Source organism: Protopterus annectens, chromosome 8.part0 (genome assembly GCF_019279795.1).
Source record: "Protopterus annectens isolate FY-2018-M chromosome 8.part0, PAN1.0, whole genome shotgun sequence".
Lineage (NCBI taxonomy): Eukaryota > Metazoa > Chordata > Ceratodontiformes > Protopteridae > Protopterus > Protopterus annectens.
The window spans coordinates 280,127,988-280,151,177 of NC_056741.1; the positions used below are offsets into that span (position 1 = coordinate 280,127,988).

A 23,190-nucleotide genomic window follows, 5' to 3' on the forward strand; every position below is an offset into this window, starting at 1 on the left:
TTTCAAAGGTGGAGCCTAAACATCAAACAGGTTGTTAGTTCTGTAGTATCCCAATAAGCAGTTCTCCACTGGCCTAGCATACATCTCATTAAAGGTATGCCTTTTGGCCATTTTTGCTTGCCTGACTTTCCCCCCACCCTGCTTTTAGGCCACCAGTCTAGCAGTTCTTGAATGTAATCTTCATATTAAGTCCATCCTGCGGCTCTAGGTTCCAGCCCATGACTTAACTTTTTCCAGCATGAAATTTGTGATGTTATGTTGTCCCCATCTCGCCTTCGTTCTTGCTGGTTGGGTTCAGATCCGATCCTTGGCTCCGACTCGGCCATTTACTATAGCTCGAGAGCTTATACTGGACAGAGGCTAACCTCTATCCCAACATGCCTAATGGTAGCTACCCAGATCTTGTTTGCCGCTTGCAGCATCGAGATTGTAACTACTGGCTTAGGCTGAGTATTTAGAGTTTTTGTATTTTGCTGTCATCTTTTACCAGGATTTTGCTAGTTTAATTACCTTGTTGGTGTCTATCTTAGCCCTCGTCTAGACTAACAACCTTCTGACCTTCCTCTGCTGCTGTTTTTTGGGTTCTTCTTGGCCATAGTTTTCTTGGGCCTTGCTTTCCCCTTGAGCCCGTTTAACTTAGAGGGTTCGTTTCTTCTTTCCTCACTATTTGTTGAAGTAGACGTTTAAGTTAGAGGCTCTCCTATTGGGGGAGTCACCATTTTACTTAGAGTCTCTCCCCCTTCTTTTTTCCTAAAAAAAAATATATATATATACTTGCTTGTTGGTAATGTTTGTAGTTGTGTATTGCTAGCCGTTACAGCCTTATTTTTGCTGTTTGTGTCTTCCTAGTTTATCCAGCATGTCCAAAGAGTCAAAACCCTCCGGCTTTAAGAAGTGCGACTCGTGCTGCCAAAAAATGTCCCTTATGGGCGGGCACATGAACTGTGTATACTGTTTAGGGGCTGTTCACCTGCAGGACTCATGCTCTAGCTGTCATGCTTTCAGTTCTAGAGTCCTGCAGGAGAGAAAAAAAATGAACTAGTTCTGCGTGGCCTTTAGAACCCTAAGGATCCTTTGTCTCTGGTTCCTCAGCCAGCAAAACAGTCTGACAAATCTCCCAAACCATCCTCAACAGTTCTGATTTCAGAGCAACCCAAATCTTTTGTCAAATCTTCAGCTCTGTCAGCTCCCAGTGTCTGCTCTGAAAAAGCTTCATCTCCGGCGGCTCCATCACTGACTTCAGAGCCAGTCCGGGCCCATAAAAGAACCAGGTCTCTCTCTTTAGAGCCGGTGCACACTGCTCCACAGTCTCCTTTGTTGCAATGTGTGGCAGGCAGTCACCGGTCCTCCTCTCAGTCTTCCAGGTTTTCGGACTATGATGTGGAGAGAGTGGTTAACAGGCTCCTCAAGTCACAGGCACTTGCCAAATTGCTATCGAGCCCAGCCCATCAGAAATTGGCTCCTTCGGCCCATCCAGCTTCTCTATCGGTTCCTCCTCCGGCTCTCTTGAGCTCTGAGCTAGAGTGCATGGATGTCGTAGTGGAACCCTCAGCTCTGGTTACTTCTCATTTATCGGTTCTGACTCCAGCTCCGATCTCTTCGATGTCTCAATCCATCGAGTGATCTGGGTGCCGAAGCTCTCATGTCTGCTCCGAGGGGTAAAGTGGCATCAGACCCCTGGCCAACCCTGCTCTCCCTCTCGGAGCTTCGGCGCTACTGAGCTCGACTCCCACATCAGCCTTGGAGTCGTCACTCTTTGTTCGCAGGAGATCTCCGGGCTCTTCAGAGCCAGAGGCTCCTTCGACTTGGGACCATGGCGGCTTTGGGGTGATGAGCGTGCTGTCCCCTGAGACCGCACCACCCTTGGCTCCATCAGCTCCTTCTCCCTCAGGGCCTGTATCTGCCTTTGACCCTCCTCCTCCCTCCAAGCATAGGGAACCTGTGCCCCAGGATGCCCCACTGGGTGACCCATCCTCTTCCGAAACCTCCCCCGAATATTCAGAGGAGGTCCCTCAGAAGAAAAAATGTAAGAGGAAGCATCTGGACTCCCCTGAGTCCATCACTTCAGACACAGACTTTGATAAATCGGAAGGGTCCCCTTGGTCCTTCCTCTGAGGATGTCTCCTTTTCGGACATCTTGGAAATCCTTAGACAGAGGGATGGCTGGAAGTCCCTAGTCCCTTCTGAGGATGAGTCGGTCTACCTGGATACATTTGGTTCCTGACCCTCCAACTCTTGGGTGTCTCTGACTTTTGACCCACTTTTTGTCTGTAGCGAGTCTGAAGGCATGGAGTGCTCCAGAGATCATGGAGCCGGTTCTGCAGAGACCAAATAAATTTATAACGGCCCCCGAAGACAGGTCCTTTCTTTCCAAAGGGGTTCCTGTTGATGCTATGGTGGTGGCAGCAGCCACTAAGAAGGAACTTGCAGAAACTTCTTCATCTGACTATCTGCTGAACAAGGTGTCCCGTATGATGGACAGGTATAGGAAGCGTATGTTCTCTTCAGTGACCTTTACACTCAGGTCGCTGAATTATTTGTCACACTTCACGTGACTTCAGAGGGATCTGCTAAGAGAGTTGGGAGATGTCCTGCAGGATTCTACAGCTGAGGGAGTTGCGAACAGGGCGGCTTCCCATCTTGCGACCTTGACTTCAGTGGTTAACTCCTCCATGAGGATCATTTCTTATGCGGTAGATGGAGCGAGAAGGGCAGCAGGTACCGGAGTTGCTTTGCAGAGACACTCCTGGATGCGCCTTTATCAATTTGCGGAACCCTTCAAGTCCTCCTTTACCAATACCCCTTTTGATGGCTCGTTCTTGTTTGGGCCTCAGGTAAAAGAGACTCTCACCAGGTGTGAAAAGGATGGCAAGACTCTCTCTGCTGTGGGAGTCCATTTTTCCACTCCATCTAGACCCTACCCTAAAGGTCAGAAGAGTGAGAAAATGTGGTTTCAAAAATCCCAGGGAGCTTCGCCTGACAGACGTGGAGAATTTTCCCCCAGGGGCAGAGGGGGAAACAACGGAAGAAGCCGGCCTTGCGGCAGGGGGGGGTCCGCAACCGCAGGACGACAGAGATGCATTCTCTGCTAGGCCCTTCCAGCACTCCTGAAGGGAGGCCCAACTGTCTGCCTCTGGAGCCAGTTGGAGGCAGAGTATCATTGTGTCCAACAGCCTGGCAAACTATTACGAAAGATGCATGGGTACTGTAAATAATATCCAGGGGTTACAAAATTCCCTTTTCCCAGTTACCCCCCTCAAGAACAAAATGGTCAATCCCAGACGTTCCACCCAATCTTTTGGATCAAGCAAACCTAGAAGTACAAAGGTTGCTAGAAAAAAGGCCATCCAAGAAGTCCCCACAGACCAAATCGAATCCGGAACATACTCAAAGTTCTTTTTAGTTCCAAAAAAGACAGGGGATTGGAGATCCATCTTGGATCTCAGCAAGCTAAACAAATCAGTAAAAAAAGCGAAGTTCGGGATGGTAACACTGCAGTCCAGTCTTCCCTTTTTGAGTCAAGGCAATTAGATGTGCTCCATCGATCTCCAGGATGCATACTACTACATAAAAATGGACAGGTGATCCAGGAGATTCCTACGCTTCTGGCAGGGAACCATTATCAGTTCAGAGCTCTGCTCTTTGGTCTCACCACAGCCCCCAGGGTGTTCATCAAGTGTATGGCAGTGATCACGGCTCACCTGAGATGTCTAGAATTCCGGGTGTTTCCATATCTAGATGACTGGCTCCTCACTGCTACCACCGAGCATCAACTGATCAAAGCACAGGATTACACAATTCAAACCTGTTCCCAGCTAACCATCACCATAAACTTCGAAAAGTCTGCCTTGTCAGTCTATTAACTTCATAGGGGCAGACATAGATACACGAGCCATGATAGCAAAGCTGCCTCAAGACATGGTGTCATCCATCCGTCAGCAAGTTTCATTCCTCATGAAATAGAAGAGAGTTCAGGCAAGAGAGATATTGTTAGTCCTGGGATCAATGGCTGCAGCAATTACTCTAGTTCTTATGGCTCGCTTCCACATTAGAATTCTGCAGTGGCTTCTTTTCGCTCCATGGTTGTTCCAGGATTTACCAATGTCACATATGATCTCGATCACGGAATCTTGCAAAAAGGACTTAGTATGGTGGCATGTCTCCCCCAGGTGACTCTGGACAGACCCTTTCTAGACCCTCCCATCCAGTAGCCACAGTGATCATGGACGCCTCCCAGATAGGTTGGGGAAGGCCATTATCTGGGACAGACTGTCCAAGGAATGTGGCAGCCACATGAGTACCACTTGCACATCAATGTTCTAGAGATGAGAGCGGTGCTTCTGGCCTTGCAAGCTCTTCAAAACTCTCTACCTACCAGAACTATTGCAATTCAGACAGACAATATGTCAGTGGTATGGTACATCAACAAACAAGGTGGGACCAGATCTTACCCCTTGTGTCGGGAGGCCCTTCGGGTATGGCAATGGGCGATGTCTTCCCAATGTTTTCTGATTGCGACGCACATTCCCGGGAAATCCAACATGATAGCGGACAGGCTCAGCAGGGCTATCCTCATGCCTCACAAATGGTCCCTGAAGCAAGAAGTTGCGGACTTGATTTTTCGCAAATGGGGCCAGCCATGCTGCAATCTTTTTGCCACTCCCCTCAACAACAAATGCAGCAGCTATTTCGCCTTAGTCCCCCGCACCTGGACAGTCACCCAGGGATGCACTTGTTCACGATTGGCCTTTGGGACTACTTTCCACCTTTTCCTCTGATCCCCAAGGTACTTCAGAAAGCAAAGTCACTGGGTTGTAAGCTCATCCTCATTGCGCCTTACTGCCCTCATCAGATATGGTTCCTGTTTCTCTGCCATCATCTACAAGTGGAGCCTTGGATCCTGGACCCAGTTCCAGACCTGCTGATGCATCAGTCGGGTGTGCTCCACCCCTCCCTCCAAACTGTCAAGCTGACAGCTTGGTTTTCCACTTACAGTCTTAGCCAGGCTCCCCAACATTTCCCCAGCAGTAAAGCACATCCTGGTGTCTTCTCTCAAGCCCACTACCAGAAAGATTTATGCTAGCAAATGGAAGAGGTTCTCTTATTGGGCAAAGAAAAATGATATTGATCCCTTCACTGCTCCTGTTCCTAAGATTCTTGATTTCCTGGCCAAAATGTTCGAATGAGGGGCAGCTGCAGCTACCATTAGGGTCCCAACTGGCTGCCATCTCCAATTTTCATGTGTGAGAGTTGGGCTCTAATATCATGTCCCACAAATTGTGCAAAGCATTCTTACAAGGTACAACCCTTTTTATGGCCCCTGGTAAGAGAAGCCCCACCCCCACCCCCACGGACTTAAACTTTGTTTTAGCCTCTCTGTTTTTTCCACCCTTTGAACCAGCATAATTTTGTCCCCTAAAATTTCTTTCTTGGAAAATTCTCCTCTTGATTGCCATCACCTCAGCTAGACAGGTTTCAGAATTACACGCTTTATCTATTCACCTGCAGTATCTCATCTTCCACAAAGATAGAGTTTCTCCTCAGAACCAATCCTTCCTTCTTGCCAAAGGTGTGTTCAGAGTATAATTTAAATCAGTCCATCGAGCTCCCTGTATTCTTCCCCAATTATGGCAATAAGGCAGAGTATAGACTCCACCAAATGGATGTTCATAGGCAATTATACTTTTATTTACACAGGACCAAGCACTTTAGAAAATCATATCAGATGTTTGTATCCTTTTCTGACAATTAACAAGGTTCTCCAGTTTCAAAAGTGACCTTATTAAAGTGGCTGTCAGATACAATCATCTATACTTTTGATTTACATAACAAGAAGCTTCCAGGGAAAGCCAAAGGACACTCAACCAGGGCCTTGGCTACCTCTGTTGCCTTCCAAGCAAAATTGCCTTTAGATTCAATTGGTGCAGCAGCAACATGGACAAATCCTTATACCTTTATCACTCATTACAAAGTGGATGTGGTCTCCTGGAACAGGGCATCCTTTGGTTCCACGGTCCTGAAGAATTTGTTCCAGTGAGCCACCCAAGAACCAGGTGCTGGGGACGCGGTCCCAACCAGCAAGAACAAAGGCGAGATGGGGACAACATAACATAAAGAAGTTATGTACCTACCATAACGTTCCATGATGTTCATCGTGCATACAGCTGCAGTCATAACAGATGGATTCTCCTGCCGTCAGGCGGGTCCTCGGTCGGCCGAATTCCAAAGTCTAGGTCCGGCGTCGGTTGTCGTCGCTTCTTCCCTGACGTCAGTGCGACAGGGGTATAAAAGAACCAGCCGACGCCATTTTCTTCAGTCTTTCTTGCCGCGCGATGCCCGAAGCAGAAGCAGTTCGCAAGTGCCGGTCAGCCAGCTCCTGAGATTACGAAAATTTGGAAACTGAAGTCTTCTTAAAAGCCAAGTACCCCGTTGGGGAAACTTTTCTTGCCTCAGACCGATGTCAGACAAAGTTAATAATTGTATTTCTTGTGGGAAGCAAATACCGCATAAGGATTTCCATTCCCTCTGTATACCTTGTTTAGGCCCAGACCACGACATCTCGGTCTGTCGCTTTTGTGCTACATTTAACAAACGCACTATTAAGCATCGGGTGGAGTTCGCCCAGCATTATTTTGGGAAAGCATTTAACTATACTATGTCGTCGGATACTCTGACTCCGGTTTTGTCTAAAAAATGCAAAAACAAGGACCGACACATGAGGTCCGCGGCCTCTACCGACACCATGCCTAAGCCGACTACACGTGGTCCGGTTCTCAGCGAGGCGCCTACGCAGCCCCTGACTACCGACGACACTTCATTGACGGTATCTCCTGTGCCCGAGGTCGCAGGCTCCTCGGCCCACACCCCGACTACAGATACCGAAGCCACTTTTGGCGCTGAAACTCAGAATGTGGACAGGTCCACCTCCACTCAAGGTGTCTTTAGACCTTCCTCTTCTTTCTCCATCAAGGCTTTCACAAAGTCTAAAGCAACCATGCACTCTAAGAGACCAACTCCACAGGGCCCATCTCCAGGCCCCATGCCTAAGAAACAGATGTTTAAAATGGCTGAGGATTTAATTACTCTTATCAGAGGTTCTCCGCCCCCACCGGACAAAAGGCCCAGAGTGGAGGAAGATTCCCCCTCCTCTGATCAGGGCTCCATTATTTCAGAGCACTCTGATGATCAGGAACATTCTTATTCCCCCTTTGAAGACTCTGATGCGGTGGAGTCCATCCCTTCTGTATCTCCCCCTGAGGATTACTCATTTGGGGAAACTTTGCATACCTTAAGGGAACATTTCCACTGGGAAGGCCAAGATTATTCAGATTCCAAGAAAAGGTTCAGGGAATTTCTATTGCTACCTCAGCACAGGCCTTTGGCTATACCTCCTGTCTTGGACATCCTAGATGATGTTTACTCGGAGGCCTGCCTTAACCCGGACTCTCTACCTCCAGCTCCGGTTAAGCCTGACAGGTACTACAGGGTTCCTGACTCACACCAATTTCTATATAAAAGCCATGCTGCTGACCCAGAAACCATCTCACAGGGCCCCAAGGGAGTTAAGGCCTCCATTGCTAAAAATCCATTGCCTTCCAAGAGAGATTCCAGATCCTTAGAAAGGTGGGGAAAAAAGGTATATACCTTGGCTACCTTATCCATGTGGGCCTTAAACTGTCAGTTTCATATGCTTAAATACCAACAGTTTTTGTTATCACAATTAAAAAGTAAAATGTCACAACCTGAACAACCAGACTTGAAGGAGTTGCAGGATTTGATGCATAGTGCAGAAAAAGTGGGTAAGCATACCTTACAATGTGGTTTTGATGCTCTAGAGGCCTCATGTAGAGCTGCTGTTACAGGATCAGTCATACGTAGGCATTCCTGGCTCAAGGAACAAGCCTTGCCTGATCATGTCAAAGCTAAATTACTAGCTCTTCAAAAGGATGTACTATTTGGAGCTAATGCTGAGGAGGTATTAAGGAAAATGGAGGAAAAGGCTAAATCAATGCAAACTGTGAAATAATTTCTACAGGTTCAACCCCCACGTTTTAGTAGAAATTGGCCTTCCAAAAACTGGTCCTTTCCTGCCACAGACCGACCCCAAAGAGGCAGATACAGGCGCCCGAGGGGCAGAGGACAACCCCAAGGATCGTTTAGAGGCAGACAGTGGCAAGCTCCTACACAAAGAGGTGGTGAGGACAACTTGCAATCTTTCAGAAAGCAAACCCAATGACTTTCCCCTTTGCATGCCAACCAGGTCTCAAATGGTAGCCACCTTAGGAGGAAAGTTGGCATTATTTTCAAAAATTGGCATATTGTCACATAGGACAAATGGATCCTGGACATTATAAACAGAGGCTACAAATTCCATTTTCACACCCTTCCAAAAATGAGAGGCATGCCAAATCTGCCACACAATCAAAGGGCAGAGGCACAAAGGCAAATTACAGAGCTCATAAACATGAAAACTATTCAAAAGGTATCTACGCACGAACAAGGCCAAGGTTTTTATTCCAGGCTATTTCTGGTGCCAAGAAAGGGAAAAGACTGGAGACCTATTTTGGACCTATCCATCTTAAACACATTCCTACTCGTACCAAAATTCAAGATGCTCACTCTACAGCAACTTCTTCCCATGCTGGGCAAGGAGTCTTGGCTGGTAACATTGGACCTCAAGGAGGCATACCTGCACGTCCCAATCAGACAAAATTGCAGAAGGTACCTCAGATTTCTTGCAGGTTCAACCCATTATCAATTCTCTGCATTGCCCTTTGGCTTATCTACTGCGCCCAGAGTATTCACGAAATGCCTGGCATCAGTAATTGCCTACTGCAGACTTCAAGGGATACAAATATACCCCTATTTGGACGACTGCCTGATCCAAGCGGACAGCAAGCACATTCTTCTGAAACATCTGGCTTATGTAATAATGTTATTGAACTCTCTGGGATACACAGTCAACAAAAAGAAATCAAGGCTGATACCCTCTCGGAAGATAATTTTCCTGGGTGCCAACTTGGATACAAACACCCAGATGGCCTACCCTCACGCCAGAGAAGCAGGGGCAACTAATTCAATACTTCAGAACACTAGCAAATTACACCAGGCTGATTGCAAGGAAAATCCTGCAGGCTCTGGGATTCATGGCATCTTGCATCTTACTAATCCCATGTGCAAGGCTGCATATGAGGAAACTACAGTGGTACCTAAGAAACATATGGTCTCAACACAGCCACAGTTTGGAAACAATAATACCACTAATTCCATGTCTGCAAAAGGAATTTCTGTGGTGGGCTCAAGCATGTCAAACAAACACAGGTCTTCCATTCAGCAAGCCTCAAGCAAATCAAGTCATCACAACAGACGCCTCAGACTACGCCTGGGGGGCGCACATGACAAATCGGTGCATTCAGGCTAAATGGCCCCAAAAAGAAAAGCACCTGCACATCAATCAAAAAGAAATGCTAGCAGTAATAAATGCTATTATAGCTTTCAAGGACCTTCTACAACCTGGTCAACTATTGATAAGGACGGACAACACCACAGTTATGTGGTACATAAACAAACAGGGAGGAACACATTCTTACCCCCTATGCAGACTGGCCATGTCACTTTGGAACATGGCCATGGATTTACAAATGGAACTACAAGCACAGTACTTGCCAGGCAAGGAAAACACGCTGGCAGACAACCTAAGCAGGAATATGACAGATCCACACGAATGGAAATTGCATCCAAAAGTTTTTACAGAAATAATCCAAGAATGGGGAAGGCCCAACATAGATCTCTTTGCCTCCCACAAAAATCATCAATTGACAAAATTCTGCTCAAGGATCTTCCATCCAAAGGCCTGGAAAGTGGACGCTCTCTCTTTCAGCTGGACATCAATGACAGTTTATGCCTTTCCACCTCTTCCTCTGCTGCCCAAAGTTCTATTGAAGGCCAGAGCAGACAGACCAAAGATGATTCTCATTGCTCCGGACTGGCCAAGGCAACACTGGTACCCACTCCTGAGGAGCCTGACGCATTCACCACCATGGACCCTGCCTCTAATGCCTCTTCTTCTGACTCAGCACAGCTTCAAAACTCTTCACAGCCAGATAAAAACACTCAATCTAGCCGCATGGAAGATTCCTTAGCATCACAACAGGCCCTACTCTCCAAGGAGGTGCAGGATGTCATTTTGGAGGCCAGAAGGCCATCAACTAGAAAAGCTTACTCCGCAAAATGGAAACGTTTTTGTGTCTGGAATGAGAAAAAGGGCCAGGATCTGAAACTGAATTTACCTCAAATACTACAGTATTTGGCTGAACTGCTTAGCAGTGGACTTTCTTTCTCCTCCATCAAAATCCATGCCTCAGCCATTTCTGCAGAATACAACACTGATCCACCTTTATTCTCTCACCCTGTCTTAAGACAGTTCCTCAGAGGGACTAAGAATTTAAGACCTCCAAGGAAACGACCAATACCTGCTTGGGATCTTAATTTCATTCTGGAAAAACTGACCTTGCCTCCCTTTGAGCCAGCTGCCTCATCAGATTTGCAATATTTGTCCTGGAAAACAGCTTTCCTTCTGGCTATCACCTCAGCTCGTAGAGTTTCAGAACTACAGGCTCTCATGGCTGTCCAGCCTTTCATCATCTTCCATCAGGACAGAGTTTCCTTATGAACCAACCCATCCTTTATGCCTAAAGTGGTATCCAGGGTAGCTTTAAATCAGGCCATACATTTACCTACTTTTTATCCTAATCCTCAAAACAAAGGGGAGAGATTACTACATTCCTTGGACATCCACAGGCAGCTGCGTTATTATTTGGACAGAACAAAGCCTTTCAGAAAATCAGAACAGCTCTTTGTGGCCTATGTGGTAGGAGCTCAAGGAAAGCCAATTTCCAAACAGACAATCTCAAAATGGATAGCCCACTGCTTACGTTTTTGCTGTTCCTTTCATGGCAAAACTGTACCTACAGGCATTAGAACTCATTCCACCAGGGCCACAGCCACCTCTGCAGCTTTTCTCAGAGGAGTTCCTACCAAGGATATTTTGGAAGCAGCCACTTGGAGTTCTGTGCATACCTTCTCCAAGCACTACAACCTACCATTATACTCCAAATCTAGAGCAGGCTTTGCCACTGCAGTCTTGCAGGGCATTTTGGCTCCTCCTAGTTCCACCTAGTGCCTACCACCCCTTACTTAGCTTTGGGATTCTACCCATCTGTTATGACTGCAGCTATATGCACGATGAACATAGTACAGTTTTGTACCTACCATAAATGTAGATGTTCGAGTGCTAATACAGCTGCAGTCCAGGTTTTCCTCCCTCCTTCCCCTCTTGGGACAGGCCTATAGGCTAACACACCCTCTTACAACCTGATTGGGGTATTCATTTATGATGTATTTGCTTGCTACTACTGTATTTTGATTATTTTACACTGCATTATTACACAAATTTATGTATTGCCTTCTTTCTGGGGGCACCTGACATCTGGGGCAAGAAAAACTGAAGAAAATGGCGTCGGCTGGTTCTTTTATACCCCTGTCGCACTGACGTCAGGGAAAAAGCGACGACAACCGATGCCGGACCTAGACTTTGGAATTCGTCTGACCGAGGACCCGCCTGATGGCAGGAGAACCCATCTGTTATGACTGCAGCTGTATTAGCACTCGAACCTCTACATTTATGGTAGGTACAAAACTGTACCTTTGTTGTCCTTCATCTCACCTTCCTTCTTGCGTCCCACCCCCTCCTTCCCCCTTCCTGGAGGAACAAGAGGAATTCTTTCATTGGTTACACTGGCTGAGTTTCCCATTGACATACCAGGTTTGTTGACCATGCCTTGTTTTTCCTTCCTAAACTTTGAATGTGGATTGTTCCTTTATACACAAGGTTTCCTTATGTGTAAGAGCTTAGTAAAATTTGCATTTCACTATTATTGTCTAGTGTGGGCTATCATAAACGAGATCTGGGTAGCTAACATTAGGCATGTTGGGATAGGGGTTAGCCTCGAGCCAGTATAAGCTCTCAAGCTATAGTAAACGTCCGGGTCAGAGCCGAGGATTGGCTCCGAACCCAACCAGCAAGAAGGAAGGCGAGATGGACAACAAACATGGAACATTATGGTAGGTACATAACTTCTTTTAACCCCCATTTGAACAAATTGCTCCTGCTTCAGTATAATTCTTACCTTAGAAAGTAGTTTTTTTTGTTAGCAGTAACTTCAGCTGGGGGAGTCTTTGATCTCTGTGCTTTCATGCAAAGAACCATTACTTTCATCACTAACCCCCCTTTTCATTCTTTAGGTGATTACAGAAGTAGCACTGAATCAAGTCATGTAATTACTAGTCTTCATTCCTGCACTCCAGAGCAAAGGGGAAAGAGTCCTACAAGCACTGAATGTGCACAAGCAATTGAGGTATTATCCACAAAGAACCTAATATCTGAAAAAGTCAAAACAACTTAGCTGACTGTAATAAGGGATTGCCTTTATCCAAGCAAATGATTTCCAAATGGCTAGTAAATTGCCTTAGCATTTGCCACCAGCTCAATGGAAAGTCATCACAGGGCAATCAGGTCACAGTGTACTACAGTCACAGCTGCTACATGCCCCAAAAGGGGCTAGTGTACAAGACTAACCTAAGGTTCTTCAGGCTTTGTTGTATGACTAACCTTTCTTTCTCCACAAAGAAGGTGTAAATCTGTCAGTGATGTGATCCAATGTTCTTCATGTTTCACTGTGACAGTCATTACATTTGGGTTATCTGCTTGCAGGTAGCCCTCAGTCAGCCTGATTATCAAAGTCTTGGGTCCTGCATCTGTTGCTGTCTCATCTTCCATGACGTCAGGTAGTCAGTGGTATAAAGCATGCAACTGACGCCATTACATCAGTCTTTCTGGCCATGCGGTACCCGAAGCAGATGCAGTTCGCAAGTGCTGGTCAGCCGACTCCTGAAATTTTCGTTTTTGAGTTTCAGATCCAAAGTCTTCGAAAAAGCTAAGCACCCCGTTGGGGCTCCTTTTTCTTGTTCTAAACTGATGTCAGTAAAAGTTAACAATTGTTATTTCTTGTGGAAAGCGAATACCTCATAAAGATTTTCATTCGTATTGCATTCCTTGCTTAGGCCCAGACCACGACGTCCCTCGCTGTCGGTTTTGTGCCTTATTCTACCCTCGAAATATTCGTTGTCGGTTCATTTTCGCATCTAACTATTTTGGTAATCGGTTCAATTATCCAGAAATGGCTTTGGTAAGCCATCCGACTACCGACATTCTGAAAAAATGCAAAGATAAAGACAGAGACAGACCGTATAGGTCAAAGCTGCTGATGACGCTTCTGTTAAGCTAGTCGCCAGTTCGCCAGTGGTACTCAGCGAGGCATTTTCGCAGCCCCTGATGCCCACTACTTCAGATTCGCAGGCCTCTGCTGAGACTCATTCGGAGTCCGGTATGCCGCGAGATGCTTCTTTGAGTATGGAACCTGTGGATGTCTCTATCTTGGATGGGTCCGGAGCCGCTGTGCAGGCACCGGCTTCTGAAGGTGTATTCAGGCCTACTAACTTGCATATCAGACCGACGCCATCTTCTTCTTCGAGGCCTAAAACTCGATCCATGCCTAGAAAACTGACGCCCAGACCACATGGTCAGGCCCCTATGCCTAAAAAACAAATGATAAGAATGGCTGAAGACCTCATTACTCTAATCAGGGGAAACCACCCTTCTCCCTCTAAGAGACCTAGAACTGATTTTCCTTCTGATTCTTAGGATCAGGATTCTGAAATGTCTGTTTCTTCTGATGACCAGGATTTTCCCTTATCTACCTATGAGGATTGTGATGTGGAGGATTCCATTCCCTCTGCTTCTCCTCCAGAAGATTTATCTTTTGGTGAAACTTTGTATACTCTTAGGGAGCATTTCCACTGGGAAAGCCAGGATTACTCTGACTCCAAAAAGAGACTTGGGGAATTCTTACTCCTACCTCAACACAGGCCTTTAGCTATCCCTCCTGTACTGGACATTGTAGATGATGCCTTTATGGAATCTAGCCCTGCCCCAGACACTTTACCTCCAGCTCCCAGGAAACCTGACCAGTATTACAGAGTACCTGACTCTCACAAGTTCCTCTTTAAGAATCCTACTGTGGATCCAGAGACCATTTCACAGGGACCCAAAGGCATTAAGGCTACTACTGCCAAAAATCCTACACCCTCTGATAGAGATTCCAGGGCCCTGGACAGATGAGGTAAAAAGGTATATACTTCTGCTACTTTGGCCATTCGGGCCTTAAACTGCCAGTTTCATATGTTAAAGTATCAGCAGCACATTATTGGATTACTTAAACAGAAAATTATGTTGATTCCTGACTGTGCTGAAAATAAAGAATTACAGGATTTAATGCATTCTACTGAACAAGTTGATAAGCATACTTTGCAATGTGGTTTTGATTCCTTAGAGGCATTTTGCAGGGCTGCTGTCACTGGGTCTGTACTTAGAAGGCATGCTTGGCTTAAGGAGCAAACTTAACCAGATCATGTTAAAGCTAAATTACTGGATGCTCCCTTAAACTAAGACTGTCTGTTTGGCAACAGAGCAGAAGTACTTAAAAAGATGGAAGAAACAAAAGCTAAATCTATGCAAACTGTTAAAGATTTCCTGCAAGTACAGCCTCCCAGATTTAGTAGGCACTGGCCTTCTAAGAATTGGTCCTTTCTGGTCTCTTCAGGCATTCTCGGTCCAAACTCAGGACCAGCAGACCACCCAGGCTTCAGTCTCAAGGTACTCACAGGCCTAAGCAGTGGGGGGCTCCCACTTCCAAAGCTGGAAGTGGTAAGACACCCCCCCATAGTAAACTGTCACAATGACTTAATCTTAAACCTTCCAAGCCCTGCTCAACCGACTGTTCCTTTAGGGGGAAAGATCTCCCTGTATGCAAAAAACTGGGAACTCATTACCCAAGGCAAATGGGTGCTAAATGTAGATTCCCAAGGATAGAGATTCCACTTCCAGTCCTTACCAACCCCAAACGGTTGGACAGACCTACCCCCAAATCAGTGGGCAGAGGCTCAACAGCAGGTTCTCAATCTTCTAAGTATCAGGGCTATTCAACCTGTCCCAAAAGAGGATTGGGGACAAGGTTTTTACTCAAGACTTTTCCTCGTATCCAGAAAAGACCATACCTGGCGTTCTGTCCTGGACTTGTCCATCCTAAATACCGATTTGGTAATCCCAAAATTAAAAATGCTAACTCTTCATCAGCTGCTTCCCATGCTAGGCAAAAATGCCCGGTTGGCAACTTTGGATTTAAAGTAAGCTTACCTGCATATCCCAATAAGTGAATCTTGCAGAAAATACCCATGCTTCAGAGCAGGCTACATGCGCTATCAGTTCTCTGCACTGCCCTTTGGCTTATCTACTGCGCCCAGAGTATTCACAAAGTGCCTAGCTCCAGTTATTGCATTCTGCAGGCAAATATACCCATACCTGGACGATTGTCTAATTCAGGCAGAAAGCCAGGACATAATATTAAATCATCTGGCATTTGTAAAGAAACTGCTAACCTCACTGTGGTACACCATAAATGAAAAGAAATCTCACCTAGTACCCTGCCAACAAATTGTATTCCTGGGAGCAAGCTTGAATACAACTTCCCAGATGGCCTACCTCACGCCAGAGAAACAAGTTTGACTGCCTACTTCAAACTACTGGCCACAAAGTCCCAGCTATCTGCAAGGAAAATACTGCAAGCCCTGGGGTTCATGACCTCCTGCATTCTACTATTTCCATATGCAAGACTGCATATGAGGAAACTACAATGGTATCTCAAAAGCCTATGTTGTCAACATTCTCAGGACCTGGAATCAATGATTCCCATCATTCCTTGTATAAAGACAGAGTTCCTTTGGTGGGCAGAGGCCTGCCACCACAACAAGGGACTACCATTCTCTCTACCCCCTGCCTCCCAAACCCTAACAGCAGACACATCAGACTATGCATGGGGGCTCACTTGGCAGGGCAGTGCATTCATGGCAAATGGAATCCGAGTCAAATGCACCTGCATATCGATCAAAAAGAAATGTTAGCTGTACAAAATTCTCTGACAGCCTTCAAGGATCACATTCTTCCAGGACAATTATTGGTAAAGACGGACATCAACACTGTTATGTGGTACATAAGCAGGGGGAACCCACTCATACCCCCCTCTGCAGACTAGCCATGGCTCTGTGGAACACAGCCTTGAGGTACCAAGTGCACCTGCAAGCTCAGTTCCTGCCAGGTAAGCTAAATACACTGGCAGACTACCTAAGCAGAAATCTCATGGACCCACACGAGTGGAAACTGGAGCCAAAGATATTCAATATGCTGAGAAACAAATGGGGGAGCCCAGAGATAGACCTGTTTGTCTCCCTCTCAGAACTACCAATTGGACATTTTCTGCACAAGGACTCCCACAGCCAAGCTTGAAAAGTGGATGCCCTGTCCTTTACTTGGAAAAGCCTCTCAGTTTATGCCTTTCCCCCTCTGCTTCTCCACTCGAAAGTTTTACTAAAGGTCAAACAGGACAAACCAAGGGCAATACTCATTGCACCAGACTAGCCACGCCAACACTGGTACCCCCTCTTGCACAGTATGTCACTACTGGAACTATGGCACCTGCTTCAGATTCCTTTCTTACTGTCCCAGCAGAAGGGCCAGATTCTATACCACCAGCTTCAATCCCTGAACCAGGCAGCCTGGCTAATTACTTGAGTTCTCCTATATCATCCCTCAGCAAACAAGTGCTGGATGTCATCCTGGAGGCAAGGAGGCCTAGTACTAGAAAATCCTATGCTGAAAAGTGGAAAAGATTCTGTTCCTGGAACCAGACTCGGGGGATGGGCACAACAGTGCCCAGTTTACTGCATATTCTTCAATACTTAACAGAGATGCTTCATAAGGGCCTTTCCTTCTCTTCCGTTAAAATTCATGCCTCAGCCAGTTCAGCACATTATAATACTGAGCCACCCCTCTTCTTTCACCTCCTACTGAAACAATTCCTCAGAGGGGGCAAAAATTTAAGACTACCCAGGAGAGCTCCTACTCCTGCCTGGGACATTAACTTTGTATTGGAAAAGCTCCCTGTACCTCCTTTTGAGCCAGATGCAACTGCTGAGTTGAAATTTCTTTCTTGGAAAACAGCCTTCCTACTAGCCATCACTTCAGCAAGAAGGGTGTCTGAATTACAGGCCCTCATGGCAGTGGAGCCTTTTATCATCTTTCATGCGGACAGGGTGTCCCTCAGTACCAACTATTCCTTTATGCCCAAGGTAGTATGCAGTGTGACTCTTAATCAGTCCATCCATTTGCCAACCTTCTTTTCTAATCCACAGAACAAAGGGGAACGAATACTGCATTCCTTTGACGTGCACAGACAACTTAGATTTTACTTGGACAGGACCCAAGCCTCTCAGGAAATCTGAACAGCTGCTAGTTGCCTTTGCTGCAGGGGCAGAGGGGAAGGCCATTTCAAAGCAAACCATTTCTAAATGGATAGGCCATTGCATTCTTTTCTGCTCTAAGCACCATGGAAAACCTACCCCACAGGGGATAAGACCCCATTCCACCAGGGCTGCATCTACTTATACAGCCTTTCTCAGAGGTGTTCCTACCATGGCCATCCTAGAAGCTGCTATCTGGAGTTCTGTACATACCTTCACCAAGCATTACCACTTGCCATTTTTTCTAAATCTAGAGCTGGTTTTGCCACTGCAGTCTTGCAGGGGCTAATAGCTAGTCCTAATGCTCAATAACTGCCTCCTCCTTTCCTTTGCTTTGGGAATCTACCCAAATGTAATGACTGCAACGATGAAACACGAAGAACATAGTACTGTTGTGTACACTTACCATAAATGTAGATGTTCGAGTGTATTCACTGTTGCAGTCCTGGTTACCCTCCCTCCAGCCCCCTGACTTCTATTGGCTATACCTCTCTTCTTGTTTACTATACTTAAGCTTTCTGGTGTATTTGCTTTTTGTTGGAGGTGTAACCTTATATTTAATTGCTTTATACCCTTGACTACCTAACGTCATGGAAGATGAGACAGCAACCGACACAGGACCCACGACTTTGATAATCAAGCCGACTGAGGGCTACCTGCAAGCAGATAACCCAAATGTAAAAATGTAATGACTGCAACAGTGAATACACTCTAACATCTACATTTATGGTAAGTGTACACAACTGTACTTTCTTGTTCATCTGAACTACCTGGGAGAACATGATTGTCTTGCCACAGAGAAAGTGAATACACCCTCTTAGTCCAGCATATGCCATCATATGCGCTTTTCTTTACCCCCCCCCCCCCTGTGAAGGACGAGGGGAAAATGTCAAAATCTGCTTAGTTGGGGTTATTGGGAAGGTTAATCTTACATACTGCAAAGGATCTGCTCTTAGATCTGCTGTTCACAGAGTATACAACTTGCACTAAAAACTTTTGATATGTGTTTTTCTTAACTTTGCAATTAATAATGTATTCCTTTTCCCATTTATTCACTTTGTCTTTAGGCCATCCTGTAACTGCCACCCTCTTTCACTGCTGACTTTTTATCTTACTATACATAAATTTGATTGCATAACACATTGCCTGTGTTCAAATTTAATTATAGTATGTATTCATTGGCTGTAGATAGAGTAAATGTGTGGTGGTCCTCTATAATGTATTTTAATAATTAGTATTTTAATTGGCTGAAATAAGTCTTACATTGATTTACTTGTACAGATTGATGCCATTGTGAAGATTCAAGCTTTTTTCAGAGCAAGTAAGGCTAGAGATGATTACAGAATGCTAGGTAAGTGGCATACATTCATTTGGCATCTTGTTTAGTGCACAGCTTTAAGTAATGGTTTGCCATGCATGGAAATGTCATCTGCAATTTTTCACATTCTCAAACCACTGATTATTCCAGAAAATCTTGATAACAGTGAATTAGAAGCCATATTTAGATAGCAGAGCTTGGGATATTTAGTAGAGAAGGTGGAACAGAGAAAGTGAGTTTTAGATCAACATCTTTGATTCTACTCTTTAATTTGGGGACCATGACAGCTGTTTGAGAACTCAAGTATCACTACTGCAAGACAAATTTTCCTAAAGTCACTTGCATTGAATCTAGTGTTTCTCCTTTTCTCTGTTGTGAGAGTGTTGTTGGTTGGGGGAGCTTTCCTTCAGTGACCATTTGGGCTGCACCACCCTATTTCCATGAGCAAAATAAACCTCGTCATTGAGTGTCCTCATGAAAATACAGCATGTCAAATTAACATGTTGATCCTTTTTAAAGGTGGTTCTACATAAATATGATTACAGATACAGTAAACTAAGACAAGTCATCTTTAAAAAAAAAAAAAACTGATAGCTGGAAAATAGTGTTCTTAATATTTTCAGTTGTTGTTGTGTCTTTCTGCTTATCCTGGTTAGGGGTCGCCACAGCGGAACTCTAATGTTTGGTAGTGGATTTTTACGTGCCGAGTTACCAGCCCTGACGCACAACCTTCAACGAAGGCACACCCATTCACGCATGCCATCACACAGAAGACGCTCTAGCTGAGAATCGAACGCGACAACGTCTTGCTGTGAGGCGACAACGCTACAGCAGCAACACTACCGCAGGTTCTTAAAATTTTCAGTAATGGGACAAATTTCTTAAAATAAAACTGCTGTCAGTCGTGTTTTCTTTCCACTGACCAGTTAGTATAGAGACATGTCTGACTGCGCCATGATCAGTTATGGAAACCATTGGGCAGAACCGATCACAAATATGCAGAGATAACTTTATGAACTGCATGTTGGGTCAAACATCTACACTGTACTTCTGACGTGACTGTGAATAACTTATCCAAGTGTTGGAGTCAACTAAGTAACAAAACTGAATCCTCCAAGAGCAAGTCTGAATTGTCACCTGTGCAATTGCAACCATAAAACCGCCTTCAGCTATGTCAGGAACCTAAGAAATAACCATCAGTGCTTGGAGTAAATAGAAAATAACATCACATACCCCAATTCCTGGGACATTGCCAACAAAATAGTGGACAAATTCAGCCGAAGCTTTATCCCCTATGTCCTCAAAATTACTTGCAGCATCTTAGCATACCTACAGGCCCCTAAAATCACATGAACAAGTCATAAGTATACTCTCCAAGGCTAATAACATACACTTTATGGCCCTGACACTGTGCTAGGTTGTCTTCTCAGCACCAAATATGGGCTGGTTGACTTTTTATTAAGCCTGTTCAATCTCAACTACTCCACTGGATTCATACCGGATGTACAGAGAACTGCTGTAGTCGTACGACTCCATAAAGAGGAACTCTTGGCAGACCTGGACATCTATAGACCCATCAGCCTCTCCAGCCTTAAATGAATGCAGATGAGCGCATCATTATGAACCTCATAAGTAAGGATATGGGCAGTCTCCATACCCTGGATGCTAACCAACATGAGTTTGTTAGACAGATCCTGTCTCTTAAACCTGGAGGACTTGTTGTGCAAGTCAGTAAAGCATTAAATCTGGTCACATTGCATACCTGAGCTTGGCCAAAGCATTTAATACCATTGTATACTCGTGCATTGTTGAAAAGCTAATCTAATTAAATGTAAACACCTATGTTACCCACTAGATTGCAAATTGGCTCACCGGCAGAACCCAGTCTTGTTGTTGCAGGCAGACTCTCCACTAAAAAGTTATCAGCGTTGGCCCTCAGACCTCTCCTCTCCGGTATCTACTTCTCTTACTTTAAAGCAGACACCAAAGGTCTTTGACTGATTAAGTTTGCTAATGACTGTAAACTCTGACCTGTCACAAATACCCAAATGACCTTCATATTCTCTAGGATGGTGTACTCTAACTTATGCTAACAAGTGGTGCTTAGACCACAGCCTCAAACTGCATGCCAAAAAGTGCTGCATTGTGTCATTTAACAAACCCCGGAAATCTTCGCTGTCATTAGGGACTTGAACACCTTCTTTGACATTGAATTATCTTTTGACCACCATATGACCACTGCTGAAAGAAATCCTTTTATATAGCCAAATTAAACAGAAGTGGCATATTTTCTATATCCAAGGAAGTATGTCTACTATTCCCTTATCATACCAATAATAGAATATAATGCCCCCTTTGTTATATACTGCACTAAGCGTATGACCCAGAGTGACAGACCATAGCATTCCCTTACAAAAAAAAACAAACATATCCTTGAATTACCCCAAAAGCCTTAAAGCCCTCTCATTATTTCCATTACTTACAGACTATTGAGAGTTTAGTTCTGTCTTGTCTACATACCCTCAAAAGATCCCCTCCTGTGTAACCCTCTTATGCATCCACAAAACTAATACCACCCCAAATTTCTGCTCAAGACACCTAAATTACCACCAAAACATAAATAGGGCCTGCTGGCAGAACAGTTATGTTTTGTAGAGAATACTTTTTATGGAATACATTCCTTTTGGAAGCAGAGTAGCTCCATGATCCTTTTTAGACATAACTGGAATGATTGGACGGGCAATTGTAAGTACTCCCCATCTGGCACCTATAGCTTCTATGCAAAAGATAAAACTAAGTAAGGTTCTAGTATTAATTTTATGACTTGCAATATATGATTCACTGGATTAACAGCCTTGTGTATGAATCAATGAAACCTTTTAGAGAAGCTATAAAGAACACAGGTTATCCTTGTAGACAATAAACAGCAGAATTTTATTTAAGTATGTTTTGGTGGATCCTGCAGTTTCCTCAGTAAAATCTAAGGTAACCATTGGTATAATGGCGTGTGTGCGCACTGCTTGATCTGAAATAGTAATTGGATGTATTTCAAAGCTTTCAATTAAATGGCAATGCTTCTGTGAAATATAATTTCTATCCACTCTAGCCCAGTTATTATACTTCGGGGATTATATAAATTCTGCCTGAGTTCCTGCTAGTAAATTCACATATTCCATACCAAGTATTTTTGTTTCTTCAGAAATCTACCTTTTGTTTTGCCTTTTCTTTTCTTGTTCCCCCTGAAACATACTCAGTTTTGCAAATCAAGTTCCAGTCTCTGCCTATAAATAATAATGCCTGCTGTAAGCTATTTATTTCTCCCAAAATTCTCTTAAGCTCCATAATAGTAGATGTGCTATTATCCTGTCTCACTTTCATTCTTACTTGGTTGGGTTTGGATCTGTTCCTCTGATTCGTCTCTGCCTTTATTTACAAGCTCAAGGCTCTCTGCCAGCTCATGACTAAAATCCCTGTCCCAGCATGCACTGGAACTATCCCCAGATCTCGTTTGCCGCTAAACAGATCAAGCATTCCTCTGCTAGCTCTTGCTAAGTATAATCATTTTTGATTACCTTTTGCTATAACTCTTAGATGTTATGTGATCCTATCTCGCCTACATTCTGAATGATGGGTTCGGAGCCGATCCCTCGGCTCCGACTCGGCACGCTTATGCCAAAGAGCGAAGTCTCTTATTGGCTGAGCTTACTATATCCCAGGATGCACCACTACCAGTCCCCCAGATCTCGTTTGCCGCTTCCTGAAGGCGTGGTCTCGAGCTGGCTGGGATAAGTAGTTTATTAAACTAATTTTTCTGTCAGTTTTTTGCTATTTTTGCTCACAAAAGCTGTTTCAACGGCTATCGCTAACTTTGTGTATGCGATTTGGATTTTGAATTGTTGTGTGTGATTGGGTTCAGTTTGTTTTCCCCCTCCATCCAGGGCCTTCCCGGACTGTTAACCTTTATACTTACAGGGTCTCTAGTAATTATACAAATTGGTTAGAGTTACCTGTTCTTTTTACAGGAAGAGTTGGCATTAATTATTACTGTAAGCCTTAATTTATCAGCAGTAAAAATTTAGTGTACTTTCCTGTCAGAGTGACTAGATTTGTGTATCAACATGTCTCAAACCCCTAGGCCTTCGGGCTTTAAAAATGTTAAAATGTGGGTTTAAAATGTCTATCACAGACGATCATTCGCTCTGTGTATATTGTCTCGGGACAAAGCACTTGCAGGAGTCATGCAGTGTATGTCACGCTTTTTCCTCAAGGGTCCTCCAGGAGAGGAAAAATAAATTGATTTTAAAGGGGTTAGTTAAACCCTCCTTTGAAGAAGCCTTGGCATCCTCTCCTGCTCCAACCAAAAGAAAGGGCTTGGTTCCGACCAGTCCGTCGGACCCGAC

At 44.8% G+C, this 23,190-nt stretch overlaps 1 protein-coding gene across 1 annotated transcript in view; it reads left to right on the forward strand.

Annotated features, from left to right (window-relative positions):
- IQGAP3 (IQ motif containing GTPase activating protein 3) overlaps positions 1-23,190 on the forward strand; it is a 2,364,408-nt gene that overhangs the window by 1,224,753 nt on the left and 1,116,465 nt on the right. The window contains exon 22 of the mRNA XM_044079778.1: positions 18,754-18,823. Coding sequence (XP_043935713.1) covers positions 18,754-18,823 — 70 coding nt within the window. The remainder of the gene's footprint in view (positions 1-18,753; positions 18,824-23,190) is intronic.